This window comes from Dromiciops gliroides, chromosome 3 (assembly GCF_019393635.1).
Source record: "Dromiciops gliroides isolate mDroGli1 chromosome 3, mDroGli1.pri, whole genome shotgun sequence".
NCBI classification, from domain to species: domain Eukaryota; kingdom Metazoa; phylum Chordata; class Mammalia; order Microbiotheria; family Microbiotheriidae; genus Dromiciops; species Dromiciops gliroides.
Window position 1 is genome coordinate 245,333,460 of NC_057863.1, and position 27,513 is coordinate 245,360,972.

At 36.7% G+C, this 27,513-nt stretch overlaps 1 protein-coding gene across 1 annotated transcript in view; it reads left to right on the forward strand.

Moving 5' to 3' along the window:
• OCA2 (OCA2 melanosomal transmembrane protein) overlaps positions 1–27,513 on the forward strand; it is a 621,653-nt gene that overhangs the window by 63,581 nt on the left and 530,559 nt on the right. Inside the window, exon 2 of the mRNA XM_043996561.1 lies at positions 26,644–26,742. Within this exon, the coding sequence (XP_043852496.1) occupies positions 26,644–26,742 (99 nt within the window). The remainder of the gene's footprint in view (positions 1–26,643; positions 26,743–27,513) is intronic.

A 27,513-nucleotide genomic window follows, 5' to 3' on the forward strand; every position in this document is an offset into this window, starting at 1 on the left:
CAGCCCATGGACTTTGTGATCGACACTTTTGTTTTAGAGTAATGCCTTTAAAATTTTTTATTAATTCCTTGAATGGCATAGATGGCATGCTTACCTAATTTGTACATGACATAAAGCTAAGAGGGTTAGCTAACATCTGGGATGACAGTCAGATTGCAGAAAGAGTTTAACAACCCAGAGCAATATACTGAGTCATATAAGATGAAATTTAGTAGAGATAAATGTAAAGGCCTGCATTCAGGTTCAAAAAATCAGTTATAGAAGTATAGGATAGTCTAAACATGGCTTTTAAAATAAAAGTGCCTTAAAATATGCTATCATATGAAATGACTATTAAATTTTCATAACTGAGTAATTCATCTACAAAACCAATTTAAAATTTTGTAGACTTTTAAAACCTATAATTTTGTGACCTTGAATATATGCCGTACTGTGTCTACAGTATATGGGACAGGCACAGTTAGAGAGCGGTTTCTGTAAAAATGACTGTTTTCTCTTGTGGATAACAGACTCAATATAAGGTTTTTGTTTTGTTTTATTTTTGTGTGGGGGAATGAGAGTTAAGTGACTTGCCCAGAGTCACACAGCTAGTAAGTGTCAAGTGTCTGAGGTCATATTTGAACTCATGTCCTCCTGAATCCAGGGCTAGTGCTTTATCCACTGCACTACCTAGCTGCCTCCAGACTCAAAATAAGTTAACAGTACTATATAGCACCTCTCTCCTTCTGACCTCCTCTAAACCCTAATATAATCCTAGAGTGTTTTCAGTAATCTCTCTTTGTTCCATCTGACTTGAGGAGAGGGAATTTCTGGGTGTTCTGCTAGGGTCTTTTGGAATGAAAATAAAATCTAAAAATCCACGCCACTTTTATACAAGCATGGACAAATTAGTTGGGGTTCAAGATACTCCAGTACCTAGCCCATAGCAGTTTCAGGTAGAATTCTGCTACGTATGAGTCCTTATCTGGGGCCTTTTAAAATTTGAATTTGCCAGAGGACGGCCTGTTCTCACAGTCATTCACTTTGCTATTGAGAGAGGTCCTTTCCGTCAAAGTGGCATAATCACATAATTTCCTTCACAGACTTTCATTTTAATAGTGAAATATCTGAGGAGAAAAGGAAGAAATCACCCGAATAAATCCCAGTGTGCTCCTGCACTTGTGTGCTTAGAAATCTATTCAGCTTCCTCCATATCTCCTTTTTCTCTCTGACAAAGCCTAGTTATCTCTTTTCCAGGTGTCACAAAACTTTAAAGTTTTGTTTCCCAGGGATGCTCCAAGCAGAGAAGTCTGCAGTCTTTTAAAATTGACATTTTTCAAAAACGCTGTAAAATTTCTTTCTGCCATCTTCTCAGGTCCTTGACCATTAAAGTGCTCTTGTCTCTATACTGAGTTCCCATGGCTGGAGCAATTCATTCATGAAAGGAATTGGAACGGAGGGGGAGGGGGAAGGAACATTCTTGAACTTCTTGAGAAACTCATGGCTTTATTGCAAGTATTGTAAGGAAACATTTTTTTTTTTTTGTCATGGCATTGAGAGTATATACTGAAGAAAGAAGGAACCAGACTCAGAAGAGGTTGGACCCTCCCAGTAAAATCATTCTCTGTTGCCTCCTTTGTAGCATAGAGGTGACTTTAGGCTCTCAGAGACCACGTTAGCTGGGGCTGGTCCTACAAAGTTAGAGAGGGATTGAGTTTCGGCTACTTTTTTTGTCCCAGGACATTTTATATTTTAGGAAACCAAGGCCCAGAGAGACATGAGATGATTTGTTCAAAGTTACCCACTTAGTAAATATGTACTTGTATGCACATGTGCACACATACAGAGGGAAGATGGAGTTCAAGCTGTGTTTTAAGGGAGGGACAGAGTTGGAGCAATCTGTGCTGTTATGTAGGCATTTAAAAATAATTTTTATTGATGTCTTTTTAAAAAAAAAATGTCACCGGTTTCCCCAGTATCTTTCCTTCTCCCCCTCGCAGAGAGCTAATATAACAAATAATATTTTATAGACACACAAAAAAAGAAACAGAAAAATAAGAAAAAAGTCAGCATAACTCATTGGTACTTTGGAAAAAGAAAATGAGTGTAATGTACAACACTGGTGGACCACCCACATTTGCTGCAAAGGGCATTGTATGTTTTCTTTTTAGTCATGTTTGTTCTTTAGAATTTTACAGCATTTATATTAAAACATTTAAATTTATTTTAAAAATAAACTTTTACTGATATGTTGTTTTATTATTTTACATCACTATAGTTTTCTCCTGTATACATCCTTCTCCCCTTCCCAGAGAACCATCCCATATATCAAATATAATTTTTAACAATGAAAAAGGAAGAGGAAAAAGGTCAGAAAAACTGATCAAAACACTAAAAAAGTCAGAAAATGTGTGTAATATACTATACTGGTAGACTTCCCACCTTTGTAAAGGGATAGGGTGAAAATGTTTTCTTATATCTCTTCTGTTGAGTCATACTTCTTGTTCATAATTTCACAATATTCTCTTTTGACTTTTCTGTGTGGTTGTTTTTTGCATTTACATCATTGTAGTCATGTATATTATTTCCTTGGGGCAGCTAGGTGGCACAGTGGATAGAGGGCTGGGCCTGGAGTCAGGAATACCTGAGTTCAAATTCAGCCTCAGATGTGCCCTAGCTATATGACCGTGGCAAGTTGTTTAACACTATTTGCCTCAGTTTCCTCATCTGTAAAATGAAGTGGAGAAGGAAATGGCAAACCTTTCCACCAGTATGGGTTTTTTTTTTTTTAAGTGAGGCAATTGAGGTTAAGTGACTTGCCCAGGGTCACAGGGCTAGTAAGTGTTAAGTGTCTGAGGCCGGGTTTGAACTCAGGTCCTCCTGACTCCAGGGCCGGTGCTCTATCCACTGTGCCACCTAGCTGCAACACCTTTCCAGTATTTTTGCCAAGAAAACACCAAATTGGGTCACGAAGAGTTGGACATGACTGAAGAACTTATTTTTTCTTAGCTCTGCTTACTTCACTCTGCATCATATATGTACATATATATACATATATATGATATCATTTGATCTTCACAATAAACCTACAACATAATTGCTATCATTACTGCTATTTTGCAGATGTAGAGAATATATGATTTGCTCAGTCTCACAAGCTAGTGTCTTAGATTTCAAAACCAGGTCTCTGAAAATGTCTTCCTGACTCTGTCTATCACTGTGCTAATCTCAATCTCCTCAAGGGGTTGATTTCTACTTAAAATGAATGGATGAAAAATATTTTATTAAGCGATTACTATGGTACCAAGGAATTCATTAAGCATCAGGAATGCACATAAAAGTGAGTCATCCCCTCCTCTTAATGAGCTCACATTCTAATAGGTGGTGACAACACCCATCTGAGAATTTATCTGTAGGATAGATTCAGTGGTTCTTCAGAGGCATCTTCATGACAAATGGTAAGGCCTATGAATTGTAGAGGACATTTTGAACTGTAAGCTCACTCATCCATTTACTCACCACTGTGTGCCACTCAATGCCTCATTGCTGAAGAGGAAAGTAAAACACTCAATGTGAGCTTCCTTGCATCGTAGATGTTTGTGGGTGAGTAAAGTGTTGTGACAAATCGTTATTTGGTATTGTTATCCCTGTTATTGTGGTATCTAGCTCAAGATTGCCCATCCAAATAATTGAATGACTTTACCCAGTTAAATGAATTTAATAGGCCAGTGTGAAGGAGTGGTCTGGTTAGGGGAGCAGTTTGGTGGCCTTCCTGTCATGACATATAGCTCCTTTTTCACTGGTGCAAGGACGAGTTCTGGATAAACACAACTATTTCCTCTATGCAGTTCTAAGTCAGCAGTTCTCTGAGAATAACTTAGAACATGGATATTTACTGACTTTGCTCTAGCTAGAAACATAAGGTGAGAATTAAATTTGTCTCAAACTTCATGCATGATTAATTATCTCCTGTCATTCTCTTTCACAAAATCACCTTAAATGTATTTATTGATTTCAAAATGACAATTTTGAAGTAATGAGTTGTATTTTTTGATATTTTTCTCAAATGTACTCATAAAATATTAATGCAGTATACGAGGCATATAGGAAAGTCTAAAGAATCATAGATATAAAGAATGCTAGCAATGCAGTTCTAAAATGAGCCTGTCAATGACATACAGTACAATGCAGACTTAATCGTCTTGTTTCATATATATTCAGTATATTTTAAGGTGCTTTATTGTAAAATCCATCAGATTTCTTTGTTACATTCATTGAGCATTTTCTCCTTTTTTGGGATCCAGCTTCAAATAGTTTGGGAAAATATTAATATAAGAAAAAATAATAGTCATTTACCCGAGGCATACACAAAGCTAGTTAGAATGGGAAGGCTTATATTCCTCTAAGCCATATCAATGTAGCTAAAGCAGTTTGGGAGGGGTTCAGCTTCATTTCATTGTACAGAAAAAAAGTGATTCATCTTTTTAATAATAAACCAAATCACCAGGTGCCTTCCAGTGTTAATGATTAATTTAGCTGGGTTTGCCAGCTAACCGGAGTGAATATGGTCTGATTTCCTCCCTCAGGTGTTTTTTTTTCTTCATCTGTTTGAAAATAACTCTTCCCAATACCAATTCCATGTCTTGGTGGATTGAGATTTGCAAAGTTGTTTATTGCTGTGCGGTGGTTCTCAGAACAAAGTCTTTCCCAGGCCATTAATTTTCTTTCAGGAAGGAAATCTTGTATCTTTTATATTTATTCTTTAGCCTTTGGATCTCCTGGTCTCAATCCCCAGGTAGAGGAGGTATAGACCCTTTTCTTTTTTTGGTGGTGATTATTTGACTTTTACAAAGTTGTTTTTCAATGTGTTCTTCTGAAGAAGATGGTGTTTACTCAGCTCTTTCCCATATTTCTATTTTACATTTTCCACTGCTCAGATACAATTCTACCTCTCCTATACCAACTTTCTTCTCCCTAGGTATGCCCTTTCATACTTCGCTGCTACTTCTGAAGTATCTAGTCCCTGTTGTGTTTTTGCCCTGAAAACACGAGTCATCTTCTATGTAGGTGCTAAAGAAATAGGGCAGAGGGCAAACAAATATATACACATATATACACATACACACATATGCATACATATACATATACATGTATATATGTGTACATATGCATATATACATACATACATATTATGTATATGTGTATATAGATGTATATATGCAGGGTAATGAGGGTTAAGTGACTTGCCCAGGGTCACACAGCTAGTAAGTGTCATGTGTCTGAAGCTGGATTTGAACTCAGGTCCTCCTAAATCCAGGGCTAGTGCTTTATCCACTACACCACCTAGCTGCCCCTGAGAAATCTATTTTTTAAAGATTCTGATGTCTAATTAATTGAGGCTAATTGAGGAGAAAGAGGCCTGACAACTTACTCTGAGTTTAGGTTGGCCATAGGGGAGAGATCTGTCTGAATTAGTAAAATGTCAAAGTTACAGAAAATTTTTAGGGAAATGAAGTTTTATTACCTTTAAGCACCTTTAGTTACTCAGAGTGCTGTGTCATTTTTAATTGAGACCTCCACCTGCTTTAAAGACTAGATAAGACTTGAGTGTTGTTTGGTCTTTTTTCAGTTGTGTCCAATTCTTAATGACCCCATTTAAGATTTTTTGTGGAAGAGATACTGGAGTGGTTTGCCATTTCCTTCTTCAGTTCATTTTACATATGAGGAAACTGAGGTAAACAGGTTAAATTACTTCGGTCTGAGGCCGAATTTGAGCTCAGGAACCCGAGTCTTCCTGACTCCAGGCCCAGCATTCAATCCACTTTGCCACCTGGCTGCTCCTTGATAAGACTTTGCATGCCAGTAATTGATATGTCAATATCTTTAAAAGGTCTCGGGTTTTTATTTTTTAAAGACTTACTCTTGAAATTCTGTTTATATTGTTAATTTGCACTATCTATAGTTTATTTAAATTAAAAAAGGTAAACCAGTTCAGAAATCCCATCTTCTACAGGAGGTTTTTTCCAGCTACTAGTTCCTTCTGAAATTATCTTCCATTTACATTCTCTGTCTGTCCGTCTGTTGGTCTATCTATCTCCTCTCTTTGTCTCTGTCTCCCATTGCATGTTTTCTCTTCCATTAGAATGTGAACTCCTTCAGGTCAGGGATAGTGCTTATATGGACTTCTTTCTATTCCTAATAGCTAACAGAGTTGCCTGGCACATTTTAACTTCTTAATAAATGCTTGTTTACTGACCAACTGACTTGTCTGCAATTTCACTATTTCAAAATTAGTGGTGTACAGGTGTATGAGATGTTATCATTGATAAACTAAGGAAAGTAAAAAGAGCTATCATAATAAAGATTCAAGTGTGATAATTTCCCCTCTCCCATGATGTACATGGTACTTTGCTCCAACAGTTTATTCTAAGAGTTCATTATTTTTCCTGGGAGGCATCAGGACAAAAAAGAGAGGACACATTCTTGAGTCAAAAGTATGCAAATACTTTCTCTGGTGGTCCTAGCTATTGAACTTGAGTGAGTGACTTAGCTTTTCCATGCCTCTGTATCCTTATCTGTAAAATGAACATGTTGAACTAGAGGGTCTTTGAGGAACCTTTAAACTCTGGAGCTATTGATCCTATTTCCTAGAATCCCCAGTATTTCATATCAAATAATGAGTTGGAAGCGTTGAGCTTCCCCATTCTCCTTAACAGCAAATAAATTCAGCAATTCCTTATAGTCCTCTGAGAGCCAGTGGAGTAGAAATACAAAACAACATAGTATAAAAGAATTGAACTTGGATTTGGAGGACTTGGATTCAAATGCTGGCTGTTACTTGCAAGCTATGTGACTATAGGCAAATCATCTAACTTCTTTCAGTTTCAGTTTCCTAATTTGTAAAAGGAGTATAGTGATACTTTTATTAACTACTCAAAGGGTCATTGAAAGGAAACTGCTTTGTAAGCCTAAAAGCACTATATCAGTGAATTACTTGAATTAAAAAGAACTTCGCTGAAAAGAGATTCTTTGATACTTCAGTGAATCTGTGGTCATGCCAACTATATCAAACTGTGAAAAAAACTACCTCTTTTATTCCCTACCACCACCACCACCACCATCACCTTCATTACCATTTATGTAGCATTTTAAAATTTGCAAAGTACGTTACAAATATCTCATTTTATTCTCTACAATAACCCTAGGAGGCATTATTCCCCAAGTATAGTTGAGGAAACTGAGGAATAAAGAGATTAAATGACTTGACCAGGGTCAGAAGTGTCTGAAACCAGATTTGAACTTGTCTTCCTGACTTCTGGGACAGTCTTCTGTCTACTGTACTAGCTAATTGTCTAATTGCATAATTCTGTATAATTATTGTAGGAAGTATATTACGATCTACTGAGAAGCACCATGTGCTTCTCCAATGCCTTCTGGGTGACCTGAAGCTTAAATTCTTCAGTGAATATGGTATCTCATGATTCATAGTTACTCATTGTCTGTCCCAGCAACAAATTAGGTCTTTTTTTTCTGAGGATTCACATAGCTAAATGTGGAGAGTTTCCTCTCATATAGGCTGGACATTTGTTAATGCTTTCTTTGCCCATAGAAATTCATCAATAACAAGGGACAGATAATATGAAATTTCCTCTTGGAATTGTTGCCCAGTAATCATTAGGCCCATTTTGATTTCTTTTGGGTCCTGGGTGAATTGGTCAGGGATTATTTTCATGAGTGCACCAAGCTAGATTTTCATTTCATAAAGCCAAGAGGTTAGGATCTTATTCCTGCATTTAAAAAAAATGATCTAATTAGCAACAGCACTCCTAATGTGTAGATAACCCTAATTGGGAAGAAAAGGGCCAAACACTTGGCTCAAAAATTAATTCCCATATTTTTTAATGTAAATATACACATTGAGTTTGGTCCTTAATGGCTAAGTTAGAAGCAAATAAAATAAGGTAAATGGTTCAGAGTTCTGCAATTGCATTCTCTCCCTGTCCTGTCTCTGAGTGAGACCTTTTCAGACCTCTACATTTCAGGAAAGTAGGTGATGATGGAAACCTATCTGTATGTATAAAACTAGACTAAGTTTCATAGATTGTGTAAAACACAGCCTCTGACCTGAGAGAAATGTTCTGGAAGAAACATTCTGTATACCAAATAAGTCTTAAAATAGGATAGATACATACACACACACACACATACACACATATACACATACATAAATGAGGGGTAAAGTGTAAATGATGTAGGAGATGAACTTTCTTTTTTCTTTTCTTTTTTGTGGGGCAATGAGGGTTAAGTGACTTAGAACTAACAGTATTAAAAAGTTCTTTCTATTCCTAGGATGGAAGAAAAAAACCCCTGAAATTGTATCCTTTCCCTGCCTTGTCTCAGAGTGGTATCTTTTCAAATTCCTGATTTTAAAAACACACACAAAAAACTGAACCTCCCAAGCTCCCAGTTTTGCCCAAGTTAGAAGTATAATGATCACATACAGATTCTGTCCCACTACTGATTAGCAAGTGTGGTGAAATTTAGCATGTTCCTTTCCCTATCTGGACAGCTTCACCCCTTCTTAGGTAACCTGGTGGCCTTTCACTCTCAGGAGCTCACCATTTTGGTTCCATATTTAGTACAGACATATCTGACTGGCTTTAGCCGTACTATAGCTTAGAACTCCTAGGTTCAAGTAGTCTACCAGCCCCAGCCTCCTTGTTGTCATTAATAATAGGAGTGTACCAGCATACCCATTGGGACTTTGTTTTTCAGGAAAGCAAGGGATGCTGAAATCCTTTCAGCCCTGTCAAGGAGGCAAGAGAAAGAAATTAAAATCTTTAGTACTCATTATTTTGTTCAGATTGTGTATGGAAAACTGGACACTATGGATAAAAGCACATACTGAAGTTAAGGAACTAATTTAGGAATAACCCTCCATCTTGTGTTATTCTTGCTTCTGCTACTCTCCATTCAAGGGGACAATTAAAATAGGATACATTTATGTACCTGATTTTTCTAAACCCAGGTGTGTATGTGTTAGCTGTCATGTACATCTAATTATTTTTGGTATAGCACAGAAATGTGACCTTTATAACACTTTAAATTATGATAAAGTTTCTTTGAAGAAATGGGCATTTAATGTTGTTTCATTCTAGCATATTGGAATGGATAGTTAGCTGAGAGTACAGTAATTTATATGGGACAGCACAGTGCTGCCCTAGCACTTGCTTTGCCTGAAGGTGTTGTCCAAGGTGCTGCACTTTATTCTATTAAGATCTCACTTCCACTTAGGCAACATGAGACTGAGACAGAAAAGGGACTCCCTCCCGCTGTGGGAAAAAAGTAAGAATGAAAGTAGGAGGTTTCCTTCTCTCCTAGTACAGCTACCCACTCTTACATTATGTATAATCTGTTTGTATCAGATGTTTCTCTGTTTTTGTTTGTTTGCTTGTATTTACTTAGAATGGTTTTTTAGATTACTAGGAAAGATTGTATTTATCTATTTTTTAAATTGCGGACAATCTTTTCGTTTTTTATTTTTCCAATTACACATAAAAACATTTTTATATTCTTTTTTGGGAAGGTGGGGCAATGAAGGTTAAGTGACTTTCCCAGGGTCACACAGCTAGTAAAGTACCAAGTCTCTGAGGCTGGTGGATTTGAACTCAGGTCCTTCTGAATCCAGGGCCAGTGCTTTATGCACTGTGCTACCTAGCTGCCCCTCCATTTTATATTCTTTTAAAAATTCTGAATTCCAAGTTCTCTTATTCCTCCCTCCTCCCCACACAGAGAAGGCAATTTGATATGAGTTATATATGTGCAATCATGTAAAATATTTCCATACTAGTTATATTGTGAAAGAAAACACAGACAAAAAAAAACCCCAAGAAAAATAAAGTAAAAAAAATATGCTTCAATCTGGATTCAGACTCTATCAATTTTTTCTCTGGAGGTGAGTAGGGTTTTTCATCATAAGTCCTTCTGAATATCTTAGATCATTGTATTGCTGTGAATAGCTAAGTCATTCACAACTGATCATCACATAATATTTTTGTTACTGTGTAGAGTATTTTCCTGGTTCTGCTTATTTTACTTTGCATCACTTCCTATAAGTATTTCTAGGTGTTTCTGAAAGTATCCTGCTCATTATTTCTTATAGGACCATAGTATTCCATCACAATCATATACTACAACTTGTTCAGTCATTCCCCAAATGATGGGTAACTAATTAAATTTCCAATTCTTTGTAACCACTAAATGAGCTGCTATAAATATTTATTTATTATATATAGGTCCTTTCTTCAGGAAACAGAGCTAGTAGTGGTATTGCTTGGTTAAGGGGTATGCATGGCTTTATAGTCCTTTGGGCATAGTTCCAAATTACTATACAGAATGATTGGTTCAGTTCACAACTCCTCCAACAATGGAGTTGTCCCAACAGTGTCCCATTTTTTTCACATTCCTTCCAATATTTGCTATTTTCCTTTTCTGTTATATTAGCTAATCTTATAAGTGTGAAGTGGTACCTCAGAGTTATTTTAATTTGTATTTCTCTAATCAATACTGATTTAGAGCATTCTTTCATATGACTATAGATATCTTTGATTCCTTTGTCTGAAAACTGCCAGTTCATATCCTTTGACAATTTATCAATTGGGGAATGACTTCTATTCTTATAAATTTGACCCAGTTTTCTAGGATACTTGAGAAATGAGGCATTTGTCAGAAAAACTTGTGTAAATTTTCCACCCCCTCCTTCCTACTTTTCTTCTCTTGCTTTTGTTTATGCAACCCCTTTTTAATTTAATGTAACCAAAATTATTCAATTTACTTTCCATACTGCTCTCTATCTCTTATTTAGTCATAAATTGTTCCCTTAAAATTTTTTTCCCTTATCCATAGGTCTGTCAGGTAAACTATTCCATGCTCCTTCAATTTGCTTATGGTATTGCCCTTTATGTTTAAATAATGTAATTCACTTTGCTATCCACTTCTGTTTATCTTCAAAAGTATTTTGCTTCTGACCACCACCTCCTCCAACCTACTTCCCTTCTTTCAGATTGCCCTTCTCTTATTCTCCTTGCTTCCTACTTCCCTGTAGGCTACTGCAAATTTCTATACCCAACTGAGTATGTATATTATTCCCACTTTGAGCCAATTATGATGAAAGTAAGGTTCATGTATCACCAGCCACTCTCTCCATATTCTTCTCATTAGCTTTCATTTGCCCAATTTAATTTTTTAAGGAATTATTTTCTTCAGTGAGCTTTTTGCATCTCCTTTTCTATTTGGTCAGTTGTACTTTTTAAAAAGTTATTTTCTTTAGTGAATTTTTGTACTTTTCCCCATTTGGAAAATCCTACTTTTTAAGGAGTTTTCTTCAGTGAAATTTTGTACATATTTTTACATTTGGCCAGCTCTGATTTAAAGGAATTTCTTGAATAGCTATAATTTCTTTTTGAAAATTTTCTTCTACTTCCCTTATTTACTGGATTTTTGTGCTTCTTTTAGCATTTGACCTATTCTGTTTTTTTAAGTTGTTATTTTCTTCAGTAATTTTTGTGGCCCCTTTACCAACCCATTGACTCTTTTTTCATGGTTTTCTTGAATAACTATCATTTATTTATTTATTTTTAAATTATAAAAGTATTTTATTATTTTCCAGTTACATATAGATATAGTTTTCAATGTTTGTTTTGATAAGATTTCTAGTTTCAAATTTTTCTCCCTCCCTCCCCACTCTGCCCCCTCCCCAAGACAGCAAGTAATCTGATATAGGTTATATATACATAACAACATTAAACATATTTCTGCATCAGTCACATTATAAGAGAAGAATCAGAGCAAAAAGGAAAAACCTCAAAAAAGAAAAACAACAGCACCCAAAACAAAAGAAATAGTATGGTTCAATCTGCATCCTTATTCCACAGTTCTTTTTTCCCCCTGGATTTGGAGAAGCTTTTCCATCATGAGTCTTTGGAACTATCTTGTACCATTGTATTGCTGAGAAGAATCAAGTCTGTCACAGTTGAACAACAAATAATGTTGATGATACTATGTACAATGTTCTCCTGGTTCTGCTCATCCCACTCATCATCATTTCATGCAAGTCCTTCCAGGTTTCTCTGAAATCTTCCCGCTCATCATTTCTTACAGCACAATAGAATTCCAATACATTCATATACCACAACTTGTTCAGCCATTCTCCAATTGATGGGCAGCCCCTCAATTTCCAATTCTATGCCACCACAAAAAGAGCAGCTATAAATATTTTTGTACATGTGGGTCCTTTTCCCTTTTTTATGATCTCTTTGGGAAAGAGAGCCCAAAGTGGTATTGCTGGGTCAAAGGGTATGCACAGCTTTTTAGCCCTTTGGGCATAATTCCAGATTGCTCTCCAGAATGGTTGGATCAGTTCACAGCTCCACCAACAATGCATTAGTGTTCCAATTTTTCCACAGCTTCTGCAACATGTATTATTTACTTTTTTTGTCATATTAGCCAATCTGATAGGTATCAGGTGGTACCTCAGAGTTGTTTTAATTTGCATCTCTCTAATCATTAGAGATTTAGAGCATTTTTTCATATGGGAATAGATAGCTTTGATTTCTTCATCAGAAAACTGCCTCTTCATATCCTTTGACCATTTCTCAATTAGGGAAATTGTCATTTATTTTTGAAATTTTTCTTCTCCTTCCCTTATTTGATTAAAAATTTTTTTTGAATTCTTCCAGGTATTCTTGTTGGGGGTTTAAGACCAGTTTATGTTTTTCTTTGAGGCTTTGCATGTAGCTGTTTTGACATTGTTTACTTCTTCTAAGTGTATATTTTCATCTTCTCTGTCACTATGGTAAATTTCTATAGTCAGATTTTTTTTGTTTGCTTATTTTCCAGCCTATTTATTGACTTTTAACTACTTGTTAAGGTTAGGCTCTGCTCTTGGGATAAAAAGGACACTGTCCCAAGCTTTAGGTTTTTTGTTCTTCTGTTTTCAGAGTTAGTTGTAAAACTCTGTAAGTTATCAGTTCTCCCAAGGTGGTGCGATCTAAGAAGAGGTGTGGTCCCTGCTCCTCTGCCCTGTGCTCTGGTATGTGAGTAATCACAAGTACCCTTTTCTGCCTTGGAACTGTGTCCAGAGTCTCCACTCATGCTAGTGCTCCTCCTCACCGTGGGACTGCAATCTGGAACTGTGTATAGGCAATGAAACAGGGTCCTGCTCCCAATGCCAGTGAAAGGTCCCCTGTAATCTCTTTCTGACCAGTTGTCTAACCCCAATACCATCTGTATCCTGAAATCTCTGGAAGCTGCTGCTATTCATTCAGATACCCCCCAAAGCTTGCTTTTGGAGGCCTGCACCGGACTGTGCTTCATTTTCACCCAGGTGAGACTGACCTTTCCTGCCCATTTTCGAAGTTGTCTTGGGCTAGAAAATTATTTCACCTCAACCTTTTGTTGGTTTGGCCACTTCAGAATTAGTTTTAAGGTGTTATTTTAACGTTGTTTGGAGGGGAATTTGAGAGATCTGAGGCCAGTCTCTTCTTTTACTCTGCTATATTGGTTATGTTGTCTGGACAGTTTTATTTAGATAAAATTACAAACAAAATACACTATTTTAAAGATGCTGATGGAAGAGAAGCACTCTATGCCCTGCCCTTAGTCACATATTTATATTTGACCTCTGATGTGTTTCTTAGACTTGGAACTAGGTCCCTTAGACTTGTAAGAGAACTCTAAAGGAGTTGGACACAGAAATATAAGGTACTTGAGGGGTTAACTCAATAACACTCCTCCATTTTTTAGATAAGGAAACTGGGTTTCATGTAGGTCAAATGACTTATGCAAGATCATATAGACAATAAGTGACAGCAGATCCAGGATTTGAAACCCCTGGTCCTCTGACTACAATTCACTAGTATCATACTTAAGCTACACAGATCTAGATATTTTTTCTTTGGTGATGGAAGATGGATGTATTTGAAGAGAGATCTTCTCATTCTCATTACCCACTGAAAACAGTCAGCTCTACAATCAGTCTGATTGGTTGTAATCCATGCAAAATGTAATCATAAACTATGTATTGAATTATGGTACAAGCAAAAATCAGAAGCCAATTGGCCGAAATATCAGAAATGGATCAGGTTGTTAAAACACCTGTCTCCTTAATGGGATTTCTTAAGGAAAAAAACAAAACAAAACAAAACAAAACAAAAAAACCTTCCCTAGTGGCTCTAATTTTGATGCCCACTACTACATGAGCATAAATACCTCCAATGAGTTGAGACTATTTAATATTTTTATCAATGACTTGGATAAAGGGAAAAATTACCTTATTGGATTTGCCAATAACACAAAGCTCAGAGGAAGTGGTCAATATTCTGGATGACAGAGTCAGAATTCAGAAAAAATTATACCATTCGGGCTGAATCTAATAAAATAATATTTAATGGGGAGTGTGTGGGGGGGAAGCTAGGTGGCACAGTGGATAAAGCACTGGCCTTGGATTCAGGAGGACCTGAGTTCAAATCTGGCCTCAGACACTTGACACTTACTAGCTGTGTGACCCTGAGCAAGTCACTTAACCCTCATTGCCCAATTTAAAATAAACAAATAAATAAAATAATATTTAACAGGGGAAAATGTAAAATCTAAATCAATTTTACAAGTACAATATGGAGAAGTCACAGACAAATAGCAATTTGTTTAAAAATGACTGGGGGGGTATTAGTGTACTACAAGCTCAGAATGATTCAACTGTGTGAAATAAAGTCAAGAAAGACTTAAGCTGGACTAAGAGCAACATAATGTCCAAGACTAGAGAAGGTCTTTAGTCATAATTCATTTGGTTTATTGTGTTTAGAAAGCACATTGAGGATGACCAGGAAGGTGAAATGGCTCATGTTCATATGATATGAAGATTGCTCAACAGAACTGGGGAAGTTAAGCCTAAGGAAAAGACTCAGGAGGAACATGATAGTCATTTTAAAGGATTGTCTTGGGGAAGAGGAATTTCCCCTATTTTTCTTGGTCCCAGAGGGCAAAACTAGGAGTAATGCATTGGCACTGCAAAGAGATAAATTTAGGCCTGATGTATGGAAATATTTCCTAATAATTAGAGCTACCCAAAAGTAGAATGTATATGTTCTTTATTGAAATAAAGAAACAAAAACATCTATACCTTTGATCCAGAGATTATACTATTTGATTTATATTCCAAGGGAGCCATTGATAAGAAAGGTCCAGAAATACTTTTTGTGAGAGTGAAGAATTGGAAAAAAAAATGTAGGGGAATGACTAAAGGCTAAACTAATTGTGATTCATGAATGTTGTGGAATATTACTATGCTATTAAAAAGGATAAACATGATGAATACAGAGAAGCATGGAAAGATTTATATGAATTGATAGAGTAAATTAAGTGGAGACCAAAAAAAGTCCCAAATACAGCATAACAACAACCATGTAAATTAGAAGAAAAACCACAAAACAGTTGAAACTGATTTTTGCAAGATTACAAAGAACAAGTAAGGCTCTGAAGAAGAGATATGAGAAGAAATGAACCTTACACTTTTGTAGAGGTCTACAGATATGGTACATTGCTCACATTTTAGACTTTTTTTATCCATTGTATTGATCAGTTTTGTTGATTTCTTTTCTTTAAAATATTTGTTATATGTGATGGCCCTTTGGGAAAGGAAGAGTTACTGTGGAAAATTTTTAGTTATGTATAAAGACAATAACCAATAATAATTAATAAATAAATAATAAATAATAATTATTTAATAAAAATTATTTTTTAAAACTGCATGTAATGAGGCCGAGAATATTTTTCAGTTGTGCTTTTTAACACTCATCCCGTAGCATTGTGATGAAATAATGAGATTTAGCAGATACTCAAAGACCCACCTGGAGATTAATCTAGCCAGATTGAATCAAGTGAGAGTGATTGACTGCTGATTAACCTACTTCAAATTAACTGGATTGTAATCACACCTGGCTATCCCTTAAGAAGGTATTGTTCTCAGAAGCTGGACTGTGAACTCAATGATGCCAACCAATCAGCTTGAAGCAGTGTGTAAGGACCACCTCTGTTCCAGACCTATAAAAAGCTTCCCCAATCAGCTTGCTGGAGAGTTCCTGATTAAAGCAGGCTCGTGGAGGAGGACTTAAGGAAGAACCCAACCAGGCTGGAACTCTATTGGAGATAGGCCTTTTCTTAATTTTCTGAACTCCATGTTAATACCTGTATGTTTTAATAAATATTTAATGCCCAAAGACTGGTGCTGAAGCTTCTAATTTAAGGTGATCACACAATATAGATTTTAAACATCACAGCATAAACATAAATACTTCGTAAAGATTTATATTGATGTATATAAACAAATCTAAGATTCTGCTGTTAGCATCATCCTGAAGGTTAATCTGATGAATTTGGTAGTATTCCTATATGGGATTGCCCAGTAAGTCCTCATTACCTACTGGTGAATCAGTAGATAAAATCATTTTCTTTTTGATTGGATGCTGTGGCAGCATTAGCACACTAGATGAATGGGAAAAGGGATACTGAAAGGAGTATTATGCCCAGGAAGGCAAGAAACTGAGAACCCTTGAAGGAAAACTACTTAAGGCTGTCCCAGTTTATAGTTCCAACTGCAGAGTTTTTCCATTGCAAACACTTTTACAATATTCAAAATATGAACCTGTAAGTCTATAACCAGGCACACTCAAAATTGCTGTCTGTGATATTTTGAATATTGTAAAAGTGTTTGCAAATTTGCTTGATGAAATATGGGAAAAAAAAGATACTGAAGGAATTTGCTAAAATAGAAGATGGTAGACCCATCTCTGTCTCCAAAAGAAATATTTACATCTTTAAATCAGCTTGCAGAGCACCCAGCAGGGGTGGTGTTGAAGAGTGCTTGTTTTCTTAGACATTTAGTGAGAGGAATGTCAGTGGGATTTTATTTAAAGAAGGGGGAAAAGGTCAGGAAAAAATATAAACCTCATAAATTTGTTTGCCTTTAATTAAGTTTCAAGTGCAGAAGTCTTATGCATATGCCCCATGCTTGAGTTTCCTTTTCAGACTGAGGAATAGATATGGTGTGAGGCTGGCTCTGAATCAGCTGTATTACATTCTAATTCTTAAAATCCTTAGAAAAGTAAAGTCAGCAGGGCTTCCTCAAGCAATGGAAGATAGAAATATTCACAAAATTTCCTCCATTCACTTCTCTACTCAAGGTCAAGGAGGAGGATGAATCTGGGGACACTAAAACATATTGTCTGGTGGTGTTGAATTAAACATAGAAATTTTATTTGATAAACTTCATCACCAGATTCAGAGTTCATGTGGTTTAGAATCATGGTAAAAACATTCTGGAAATAATTTATTACAGGTTAACTGTAAATCACAGTGGAAATACATGAAGGACCATAGATAGCAGTGTTCAATAACAAAGAAACAGCTAGGTGAGGCAGCTGATAAAAATGACAAGGTATCTCCCTGTTGACTTTCCTCATTTTTGCAAAGCCAGATCTTCCCTGTAATGGTGCACTCTCTATATTCTCACTTGGTGATTTCATCAGCTACTAGGTGCTAAATTATAATATCTCTGCAGATTGTTGTTTTCAGTCATGTCTGAGTCTTCATGACCCCATTGAAGGTTTTCTTGGCAAAGATATTGGAGTGGCTTGCCATTTCCTTCTCCAACTCATTTTACAGGAAACTGAGGTAAACAGGGTTAAGTGACTTCCCCAAAGTCACACAGCTAGTCCAAGGCTGTACTTGAACTTAAGCCTTCCTGACTCCAAGGTCAGCACTCTATGGATTGAGTCACCTAGCCCTCATCTCTCTCCTGAACTACAGACAATATTACCAAGTATCTGTCAGATTGCTAGATGTTCCATTACTATCTTAAACTCTCAGTGTCTAAAATAGAACTCTAATCTATGCACCCCTCCATTCTATGGTTACAATTTCCCAACTCTTCATTTTTGTTAGCCAAGTTTTCAACTCAGAGTCATCTTCAATTCTTCTCTCTGCCTCACCCCTCTTAATTGTAGTTCCTTAGCTATGTTAAGTATTCTTTTTTTTTTTAATTTTTGGTGAGGCAATTGGGGTTAAGTGACTTGCCCGAGGTCACACAGCTAGTTAAGTATCAAGTGTCTGAGGTTGGATTTGAACTCAGGTCTTCCTGAATCCAGGGCTGGTGCTTTATCCACTGTGCCACCTAGTTGCCCCCAGTATTCTTTATACTTTCAAAAAACTTGTTTGTACATAGTTGTTTGCATCCCTTATTAGATTGTAAGCTCCTCAAGGGCAGGGACTGTCTTTTGTCTCTGCATCCCTAATGCTTAGCACTATGTCTGGCACATAGTAGATACTTTAATATATACGTACTGACTTAGCCAACATTCCAAGCAAATTCTAAGATTTGTTGGTTGATCTTCACAACATCTCTAGAATCTGTGCCTTTCTCTTTACTTGCACAGATAATACCATAGCTTAGTCCCTCATCACAATGTTAGAACCTCTTTTTTTTTTTTTTGCAGGGCAATGGGGGTTAAGTGACTTGCCCAGGGTCACACAGCTAGTAAGTGTCAAGTGTCTGAGGCTGGATTTGAACTCAGGTACTCCTGAATCCAGGGTTGGTGCTTTATCCACTGCTCCACCTAGGTGCCCCCATGTTAGAGCCTCTTAATTGTTCTCTCTGCCTCTGGTCTCCACCTACCTTCGGCCTTAATCCGTGATCTATACTTTTGCCAAATTGATTTTCTTGTCATTTTTCTACTCAAATCTTCAGGAGCTCCTTGCTTTGGAACTTATTGAATTTCTCTGAACATGTTTTTATATAGCTGTTGATAGCTTGCATTTCTTCATTTGTGAATTGCCTGTTTATATCCCTTGACCATTTATCTTCTTCTTACATTTCACATTAATTCCCCATATAGTTTGGATTTCATATCTTTGAGAGAGAAATTTAACTTTGCTGCAAAGATTTTTCCTCAGCTCTTTTTACTCTCATAGGGGTCAGGTAGGTGGCACAATGGATAGAGCACTGGCCCCAGAGTCAGGAGGACCTGAGTTCAAATCTAGCCTCAGATACTTGACACTTACTAGCTGTGTGACCCAGAGGAAGTCATTTAACCCCAAATGGCCTCAAACATCCAGGGCCATCTCCAGTCATCCTGATTTATATCTTGCTACCAGATCTAGATGGCTCTGGAGGAGAGAGTGAGGTTTGTGACTTTGCATGGCCCTCCCTCACTTAAATACAATTCACTTCCAAATGCCATGGTCCTCATCAAGAATGAAGAACAGGGGGTGGCTAGGTGGTGCAGTGGATAAAGCACCGGCCCTGGATTCAGGAGTACCTGAGTTCAAATCCGGCCTCAGACACTTGACACTTGCTAGCTGTGTGACCCTGGGCAAGTCACTTAACCCCCATTGCCCTGCAAAAAACCAAAAACAAACAAACAAAAAAAAAAAGAATGAAGGACAAATCACTTCCAGGGCAGAGCCAAGATGGTGCAGGAAAGGCAGTGAGCTCTTGAACTCATGACAAGATCACTCCAAAAAACATCCAAGTAAGGTCATAGGAAAATACCTGGAGCAGCAAAACTCACAGAAGAATGTGCAGAAATCATCTTCTAACCAAGAACGCCTTGGAAGGTCAGAAGGAGGGAGCTGCTGTGCTGATACATGAGTCGAGTCCAACCCCACAGTCACCCTGACACAGATCCAGTCTCAGGAAGTCCTCACCAGAGAAGGAGACCCCCAGAGCCTCTGAATCAGCTGAAGCACCAGTGTTGTCTGGAACTAAGCTCACAGTTTGGTGAGTGGGCTGAGCCCTGGGCAGGGGAGAGACTATAGGGGTCTATGCTGGTGCTAAGGCAGAACTTGGATTTTACATCCCTACTGAGAACCAGGTGGTAGGCTTGAGTAGAAGTGGCCCAGGTTGGGGAGGGGTACAGGCTTGTCGGAGCTAACAACCACAACACACAAAGCTGGTTGATTGGCAAGTTGGTCTGGGGTCATCTAGGACCAGGAAACAGGCTGGGCGAGGGAAGAACCTGATTCTCCTCAAATCATACCACCTGGGACTTCTTAAGCTTGGGATACTGCAGCCTGGAAACAGTGCCCCACTTTAAGGAGCTAGAAGTCTAGTAAAAGAAAGGCAAGTTGAGCCAACAGAGAAAGGTGAGGACCATAGAAAGTTTCTTCAGTAACAAGGAAGACCAAGGGGCACCCTCAGAGGAAGATGTCAACATCAGGGCCCCTATATCTAAAGCTTCCAAGAAAAGTAAGAATTGGTCTCAGGCCATAGAGGTGCTCAAAAAGGACTTTGAAGATAAAATTAGAGAAGTAGAGGAAAAAATGGAAAGAGAAATGAGGGTGATGCAGGAAAGACATGAGAAAAAAGTCAACAACTTGAAAAGCCAGATGGAAAAGGAGGTACAAATGCTCTCTGACTAAAATAATTGCCTAAGACTTAGGATTGAACAAATGGAAGCCAGCGACTTTATGAGAAATCAAGACACAATAAAGCAAATCCAAATGAATAAAAAAATAGAGGGCAATGTGAAATATCTTCTGGGAAAAACTGCCAACCTGGAAAATAGGTCCAGGAGAGATAATTTGAAAATTATTGGTCTACCTGAAAACCATGATCAAGGAAAGAGCTTAGACATCATCATCCAGGAAATTGTCAGGGAAAATTGCCCTGATATTCTAGAAGGAGAAGGTAAAATAGAAATTGAAAGAATCCACCGATCACCTCCAGAAAGAGATCCCCAAAAGAAAACTCCTAGGAATATTATAGCCAAATTCCAGAGCTCTCAGGTCAAGGAGAAAATATTGCAAGCTGCCAAAAAAAAAAGAATTCAAGTACTGTGGAGCCCCAGTCAGGATAGCACAAGATCTAGCAGCTTCTACATTAAAGGACTGGAGGGCATGGAATATGATATTCCAAAGGGCAAAGGAAATGGGATTACAACCAAGAATCACCCACCCAGCAAAACTCAGCATTATCTTTCAGCGGAAAAAATGGGACTTTAATGAAAAAGAAGACTTTCAGATATTTGTGATGAAAAGAGCTGAACTGAATGGCAAATTTGACTTTCAAATACAAGACTCTAGAGAACCATACAAAAAAATTGGACCTGGGGGACATGGCTGGGGTCGTACAGTGGGCTACTGTCTTGTGTCTGAGGCCAGGTTTTGGCTGGGATCCCCCTGGGTCCCAGGGTGATGCTTTGTCCACGGTGTCACTTAGCTAGATGATAACATCTTTAGGGTTAAATTGAGGGGTGAAGGGAATTCATTGGGGGAGGGGGAAGGGCAGAAGCGAAATCCTACATGAAAGTAACAGGAAAAGGCTTATGGAGTAGGGGAAGAGAAGGGAGAGGAGCAGGGCAGTAAATAAATTTTACACTCATCAGAAAAGGCTCAAAGATCTTAAACTCATCAGAGCTGCCTCAAAGAGGGACTAATAGACACACCCAACTGCGTGGAGTAATCTATTTAATCTGGGCAGTAATGAGCCTAACACTCATCAAAATTGGCTCAAAGACCTCAAACTCATTAGAATTAGCTCCAGGAGGGAATAGTGTACACACTCAATTGGGTGGAGTAATCTATAACCCTGCAGGAAAATAGGAGGGGGAAGGGATAAAGAGAGAGGGGCAAAAGAAGGAAGGGCAGAGTGGGGGAGGGGACAGACAGAAGCAAATCCCTTTTGAAGGGTGATAGGATGAAAGAAGATGGATAATAGAATAAATATCATGGGGAAGGTAATAGGATGGAAGGGAAACAGTTAACAATAGTAATCATGAAAAAGAGAAAAGGGGGAAAAATTGTACAAAAAATATTTATAGCAACTCTTAGTGGAGGCTAAGAATTGAGAATCAAGGGAATGTCCATAAATTGAGAAATGATGGAAAAAAGCTGTGTTATATGATTGTAGTGGAATGGACTTGTGCTACAGGAAATGACAAACAGGATGATCCCTGAAAAACCTGGAAAGACTAATGAACATCGATGTATAGTGAAGTGAGCAGAGCTGAGAGGACATTGTGCGTAGTGACAGCAGTATTGTTCAATAAGTAATTGTGAATGACTTAACTACTCTCAGCTGTGCAATGATCCAAGACAATCCCAAGGAACTAATGAGGATGCTTACTATGCACCCCTATAGAAAGAACTGATAAAAAGAACACTTGTGGATTGTACATATATAACCTGATTGTGATCTTGTGGAGGGGGCAGGAAAGGGAGGGAGGGAGAAAAATTTAGAACTCTAAATCTTATGAAAATGAATGTTGAAAACTACCCTTATATGTAAATGGAAAATAAAAAATAAATTTTTGTTGAAGAATGAAGGACAAATAACATTTCCCTTATAAACTACATTGATTTTGCTTGTATAGATACTTTTCAATTTTATGTAGTTAGAATTGTCCATTTTATATTACTCTCTGTCATTTGATTAGAATTTTTCCCTAAATCCAGAGTTATATGAAAAAGGATCTCATTTCTTTTTCCTCTTCTTTGTTTACAATATCCCTATGGTCATGAATCCATTTGGAGATTATTGAATTGACCTTACTGTCTTAGAGATCCCGCAGTTTTAGGAACCCATTTTTTAGAAACCAGGCTAGCTTCTGCCTCCTTTGATGTGTTTGTACTCTGAGATTCTACAAGCTTCTAAAAAAATTATATTTTATCCTCCCCCCAATTGCATTTAAAAACAATTTTAAGTTTTTTTAGAAGTTTGAGTTCCAAGCTTTCCCTCTCCTCCCCTCTCATTGAAATGACAAGCAATTTGATATAGGTTATATTTGTGTAGTCATTTAAAATATATTTCTATATTAGTCATGTTGTGAAAGAAAACAAACCACAAAAACCCCCACAAAAATAAAGTGAAAAATAGTATGCTTTGATCTACATTCAGACTCTATCAATAGATTTTTCTCTGGATAGCATTTTTCATTATAAGTCCTTTGGAATCATAGTAGATGATTGTATTGCTAAGAATAGCTAGATCATTCACAGTTCATCTTACAATATTGCTGTTATTCTGTACAATGTTTTCCTGATTTTCTCATTTCACTTTGCATCAGTTCATGTAAGTCTTTCCGAATTTTTATGAAATCATCCTGCTCATCATTTCTTAAACCACAATAGTATTCCACTATAATCATATACCATGACTTGTCCAGCCATTCCCTGATTGATGGGTATCCCTTCAATTTCTGATTCTTTGCCACCACAAAAAGAACTGATAAAAATATTTTTGTACAAATAGCTCCTTCCTGCAATCTCCCTTTTTAAAATCCCTTTGGGATACAGCCCTAGTTATTGCTGGGTCAAAGGATATATACAGTTTTATAACCCTTTGGGCTATCAGGTCAACAACTCCACCAAGAGTACATTAGTTTTCAATTTTCTCCCATTACCACCAACATTTATCATTTTCCTTTTCTGTCACATTAGTGAATCTTATAGGTATGAGAAGGTACTTCAGAGTTGTTTTTACTTGCATTTCTCCAATCAAATATTGATTTAAAGCATTTTTTCACATGACCATAGATAGCCTTGATTCTTTTGTCTGAAAACTTCCTGTTCATAGCCTTCAACCATTTATCTATTGGGGTATGACTTGTATTCTTATAAATTTTAAGCAGTTCTCCAAATATTTGAAAAATGTGGCTTTTATTAGAGCCACTTGCTGGAAATTCCTCCTCTCCTAAGCTTTCTGTTTTCCTTTTAATCTTGGCTGCTTTCATTTTGTTTATTTTGAAAATTTTTAATTTACCATAGTCAAAATTATCCATTTTATATCTCATAATTCTAACTCTTGTTTGGTCATAAACTCTTCCTTTATTCATAGATCTGTCAGGCAAACTATTTCATGCTCCCCTAATTTGCTCATGGTATTACCCTTTATGTCTAAATCATGTACCTATTTTGACCATAACTTGGTATATATACAGTGTGAGACATTAGTCTATAACTGCTTTTTGCCATACTGTTTTCCAATTTTCCCAACAGTTTCTGTCCAATAGGGAGTTCTTGTCTCAAAAGCTTGGATCTTTGGATTTATCAAACTCTAGATTACTATGTTAATTTACTACTATTTATTGTATACCAAATCTATCCCAGTAAACTACTACTCTATTTTTTAGCCTGTACCAGATTGTTTCAATGATTACTGCTTTATTAATACGGTTTGAGATGTGATACAGTTAGGCCACCTTCCTTCAGATTTTTTCCAGATGCTAAGTTTTTTCTAGTTTAATTAGTATGGCATGGAATAAGTAAATTAATTGAGGTAGAATTATAATTTTTATTATATTGGCTCAACTTCCTCATGAGGAATTACTACTTTTCCAATTATTCATATATGACTTTATTTATGTGAAAGGTGTTTTGTAAACGTATCCATAGAGTTCTTGGGTTTGTCTTGGCAGGTGGACTTCCAAGTATTTTATATTGTCTACAGCTATTTTAAATATAATTTCTCTTTCTAGTCTTGCTACTGGACTTTGTTAGTAATATATAGAAATACTGATAATTTATGTGGGTTTATTTTGTATCCAGCAACTTTGAAAAAGTTGCTAATAATTTCTTTCCTTTTTTTTTCTGCGGGGCAATGGGGGTAAAGTGACTTGCCCAGGGTCACACAGCTAGTAAGTGTCAAGTGTCTGAGGCCGGATTTGAACTCAGGTACTCCTGAATCCAGGGCTGGTGCTTTATCCACTGCACCACCTAGCTGCTCCAGTTGCTAATAATTTCAAGTAGCTTTTTAGTTGATTCTCAAGGTATACCAAATTATCTGTGGAGTGATATTTTTATTTCCTCATTATCTTTTATAATTCCTTGAATTTCTTTTTCTTCTCTTATTGCCAGTGATAGAATTTCTAGTTTAATATTCAATAATAGTGGCAATAATGAGTCTTCTTGCCTCACTTCTGATCTTACTGGAAAGGATTCTTGCTTATCCCCATTATAAATAATTTTTGATGATGGTTTTATAGAGATAATACTTATTATTTTAGGGAAAGCTTCATTTATTCCTATGTTCTCTAGTGTGTTTTTAAAAATAATAATGGTTGTCTTTTGTCAGAAGCTTTTTTGGCATATATTTAGATAATCATATGATTTCTGTTGCTTTTGTTATTGATATAGTCAGTTATACTAATAGTTCTCCCAATATTGAACCAACTCTATATTCCTGGTATAAATCCCACTTGGTCATAGTATAGGATCCTTGTGATATATTGCTATGATCTCCTTCCTAGTATTTTATTTCACATTTTTCCATCAGTATTCTTTAGGAAAATTGACCTATCGTTTTCTTTCTCTGTTTTTGCTCTTGCTTTAGATATCAGTACCATATTTGTGACATAAGAAGAATTTAGTAGGACTTCTTCTTTGCCTATTTTCTCAAATAGTGTATAAAGTATTGGAATTAATTGTTCTTAAAATGTTTGGCAGAATCACTTGTGAATCCATCTGTCCCTAGGGATGGGATCCTACAAGATTTTAGTCCTGTTTACATTGTAAAGAAAAGCAACTTTACAAGACTTACAAACTCTGATCAGTACAATAAACCATGAATTCAAAGGATCAGTGATAAAGTATCCTTCCAGCATCCTGACAAAGAAATGAGGCACTTGAGACGCAACATTGACATATTTTTGGATGTGGCCAATGTTTGAATTTGTCTTTCTTGGGGCAGCTAGGTGATGCAGTGGATAAAGCGCTGTCACTGGATTCAGTAGGACCTGAGTTCAAATCTAGCCTCAGATACTTGACACTTACTAGCTGTGTGACCCTGGGCAAGCTTCTAGGTTTAAAAATGAAACATAGCTGCTTACTATTGTTACTGACATAAGCTACAGGGCAAACATACCATGTGTATCTTTAGATTGCTGAATCCAAAGTAAAGCTATGGAGGTATTTTTAAAATCTTAATCTTGTTTATATAAATGTGAAATTGGTAACTTTGCAACTTATTGTGTTTTTTTCTGGTTATTTCACAAAGCTCTTTAAAAAAAGCCCTACTCAATGGGCATATATGTGACTTTTTGCTTTGTGTATGAACCCACATGTCCCTAGTTTCTTTTGACCTTTTTGTTCTTGCCATATTTGGCATCTGTTATTTTGTCTTTTAACTAAAACAGCTAGTTGGTTTCTTTCTTTTTTCTTTTTTTAAATTTGGCCATAGTAAAACCTTAGGAAATAGAAATTTCTATGTATAAAAAGACCTACTAGAGCTTTAATATTTCTTTTGATTAAAAGTCCTGCTTAGACTAGCAGAGGTGGTCAAAAATCTATTGTTAGTGTTAAGTGATTCTAAAATCATGTATCCCCATGGTACTTTAGTGCTTATGATGATTTATGCTTTAAGAATCAAATCTAGTTTATGCCTATCCAAGGATTGCATTTCATCTTACCTTCTAAACACTCCAAGCTTCTGAAAATTCACTCCTTATAACTTTTAATGAGAGTGGAAATGTAAAATGTAAAAATAGAAAATGTAAAAATGTAAAATGCAGTTTGAGCACAGTCCCCTGTTAATCTGACTCTCAGCTAGGAATAAATTAATTTTCTTTTGCATTGGTAATTCATTGTTCTTCCTTTCTTTTTCTTTTTCTTTTTTAGGTCCCACTTTACTCTACCCAAATTCTTTAGTTCTAGGTCTAAGGATAGCCACTTTACTGAAAAGACTCCTTTATTGAAGACTCCTTCAGAAGAAAATGGGTGAGGATTTTCTCTGTATAATGAATACATTCTTGAATATGACTATGCTTACTAGTTCTCACTTGAATTCATTAAACATTTACTAAATAACTACTGTGTGCTAAGCCACAATGGGCCAGGCCCTGCTCTAGAGACACTGGGAATACAAATGAGAGTCTCTGCCCTCCATGAGCTAACATTCTACTGTGAGGATATAACATACATACATACATATAAGGCATATACAAAGAAATTTTGAGACAACAGTGATTGGCACACAATAGGAACTTAATAAATGTATATTGATTCACTAGTTGAAGAATAAGCCTTGGAACTAGGAAGACCAGAGTGGAAGTCATGTCCCTGACGCATCCTATGTGACCCTGGGAAAGTCACTAAACCTCTCACTGTCACCAGATGACTAAATTATTAAGTTGCCAAGGAGTTGGAAAGGGAATACTGTTCTTTATTAGTGGTAATGGTTTCCTGACCAGATTCCTTATCCTGATGAAATCGCAAGTCCAGGTCTTAATTTCTCTCTATCTCCCAAAACAAAGACATTTTCAAAAGGAAGAAACCACTGGAATGAGCACTAGAATGAAAAGTCCTAGGACCTACCTTCCGATCCATTCATTATTTTATTACAAATATGACTTTTGGCAAGTCACTTAACCTATCTGAGTGTTTCCTTATCTCTTAAATGAAGAGGTTGAACAAGAAGGCCTCTGATGTTCTTGCCAACTCCAGCTCTGTAATCTTGTCAGGTAGCTTGGAATTAGGAAGACTTGAGGT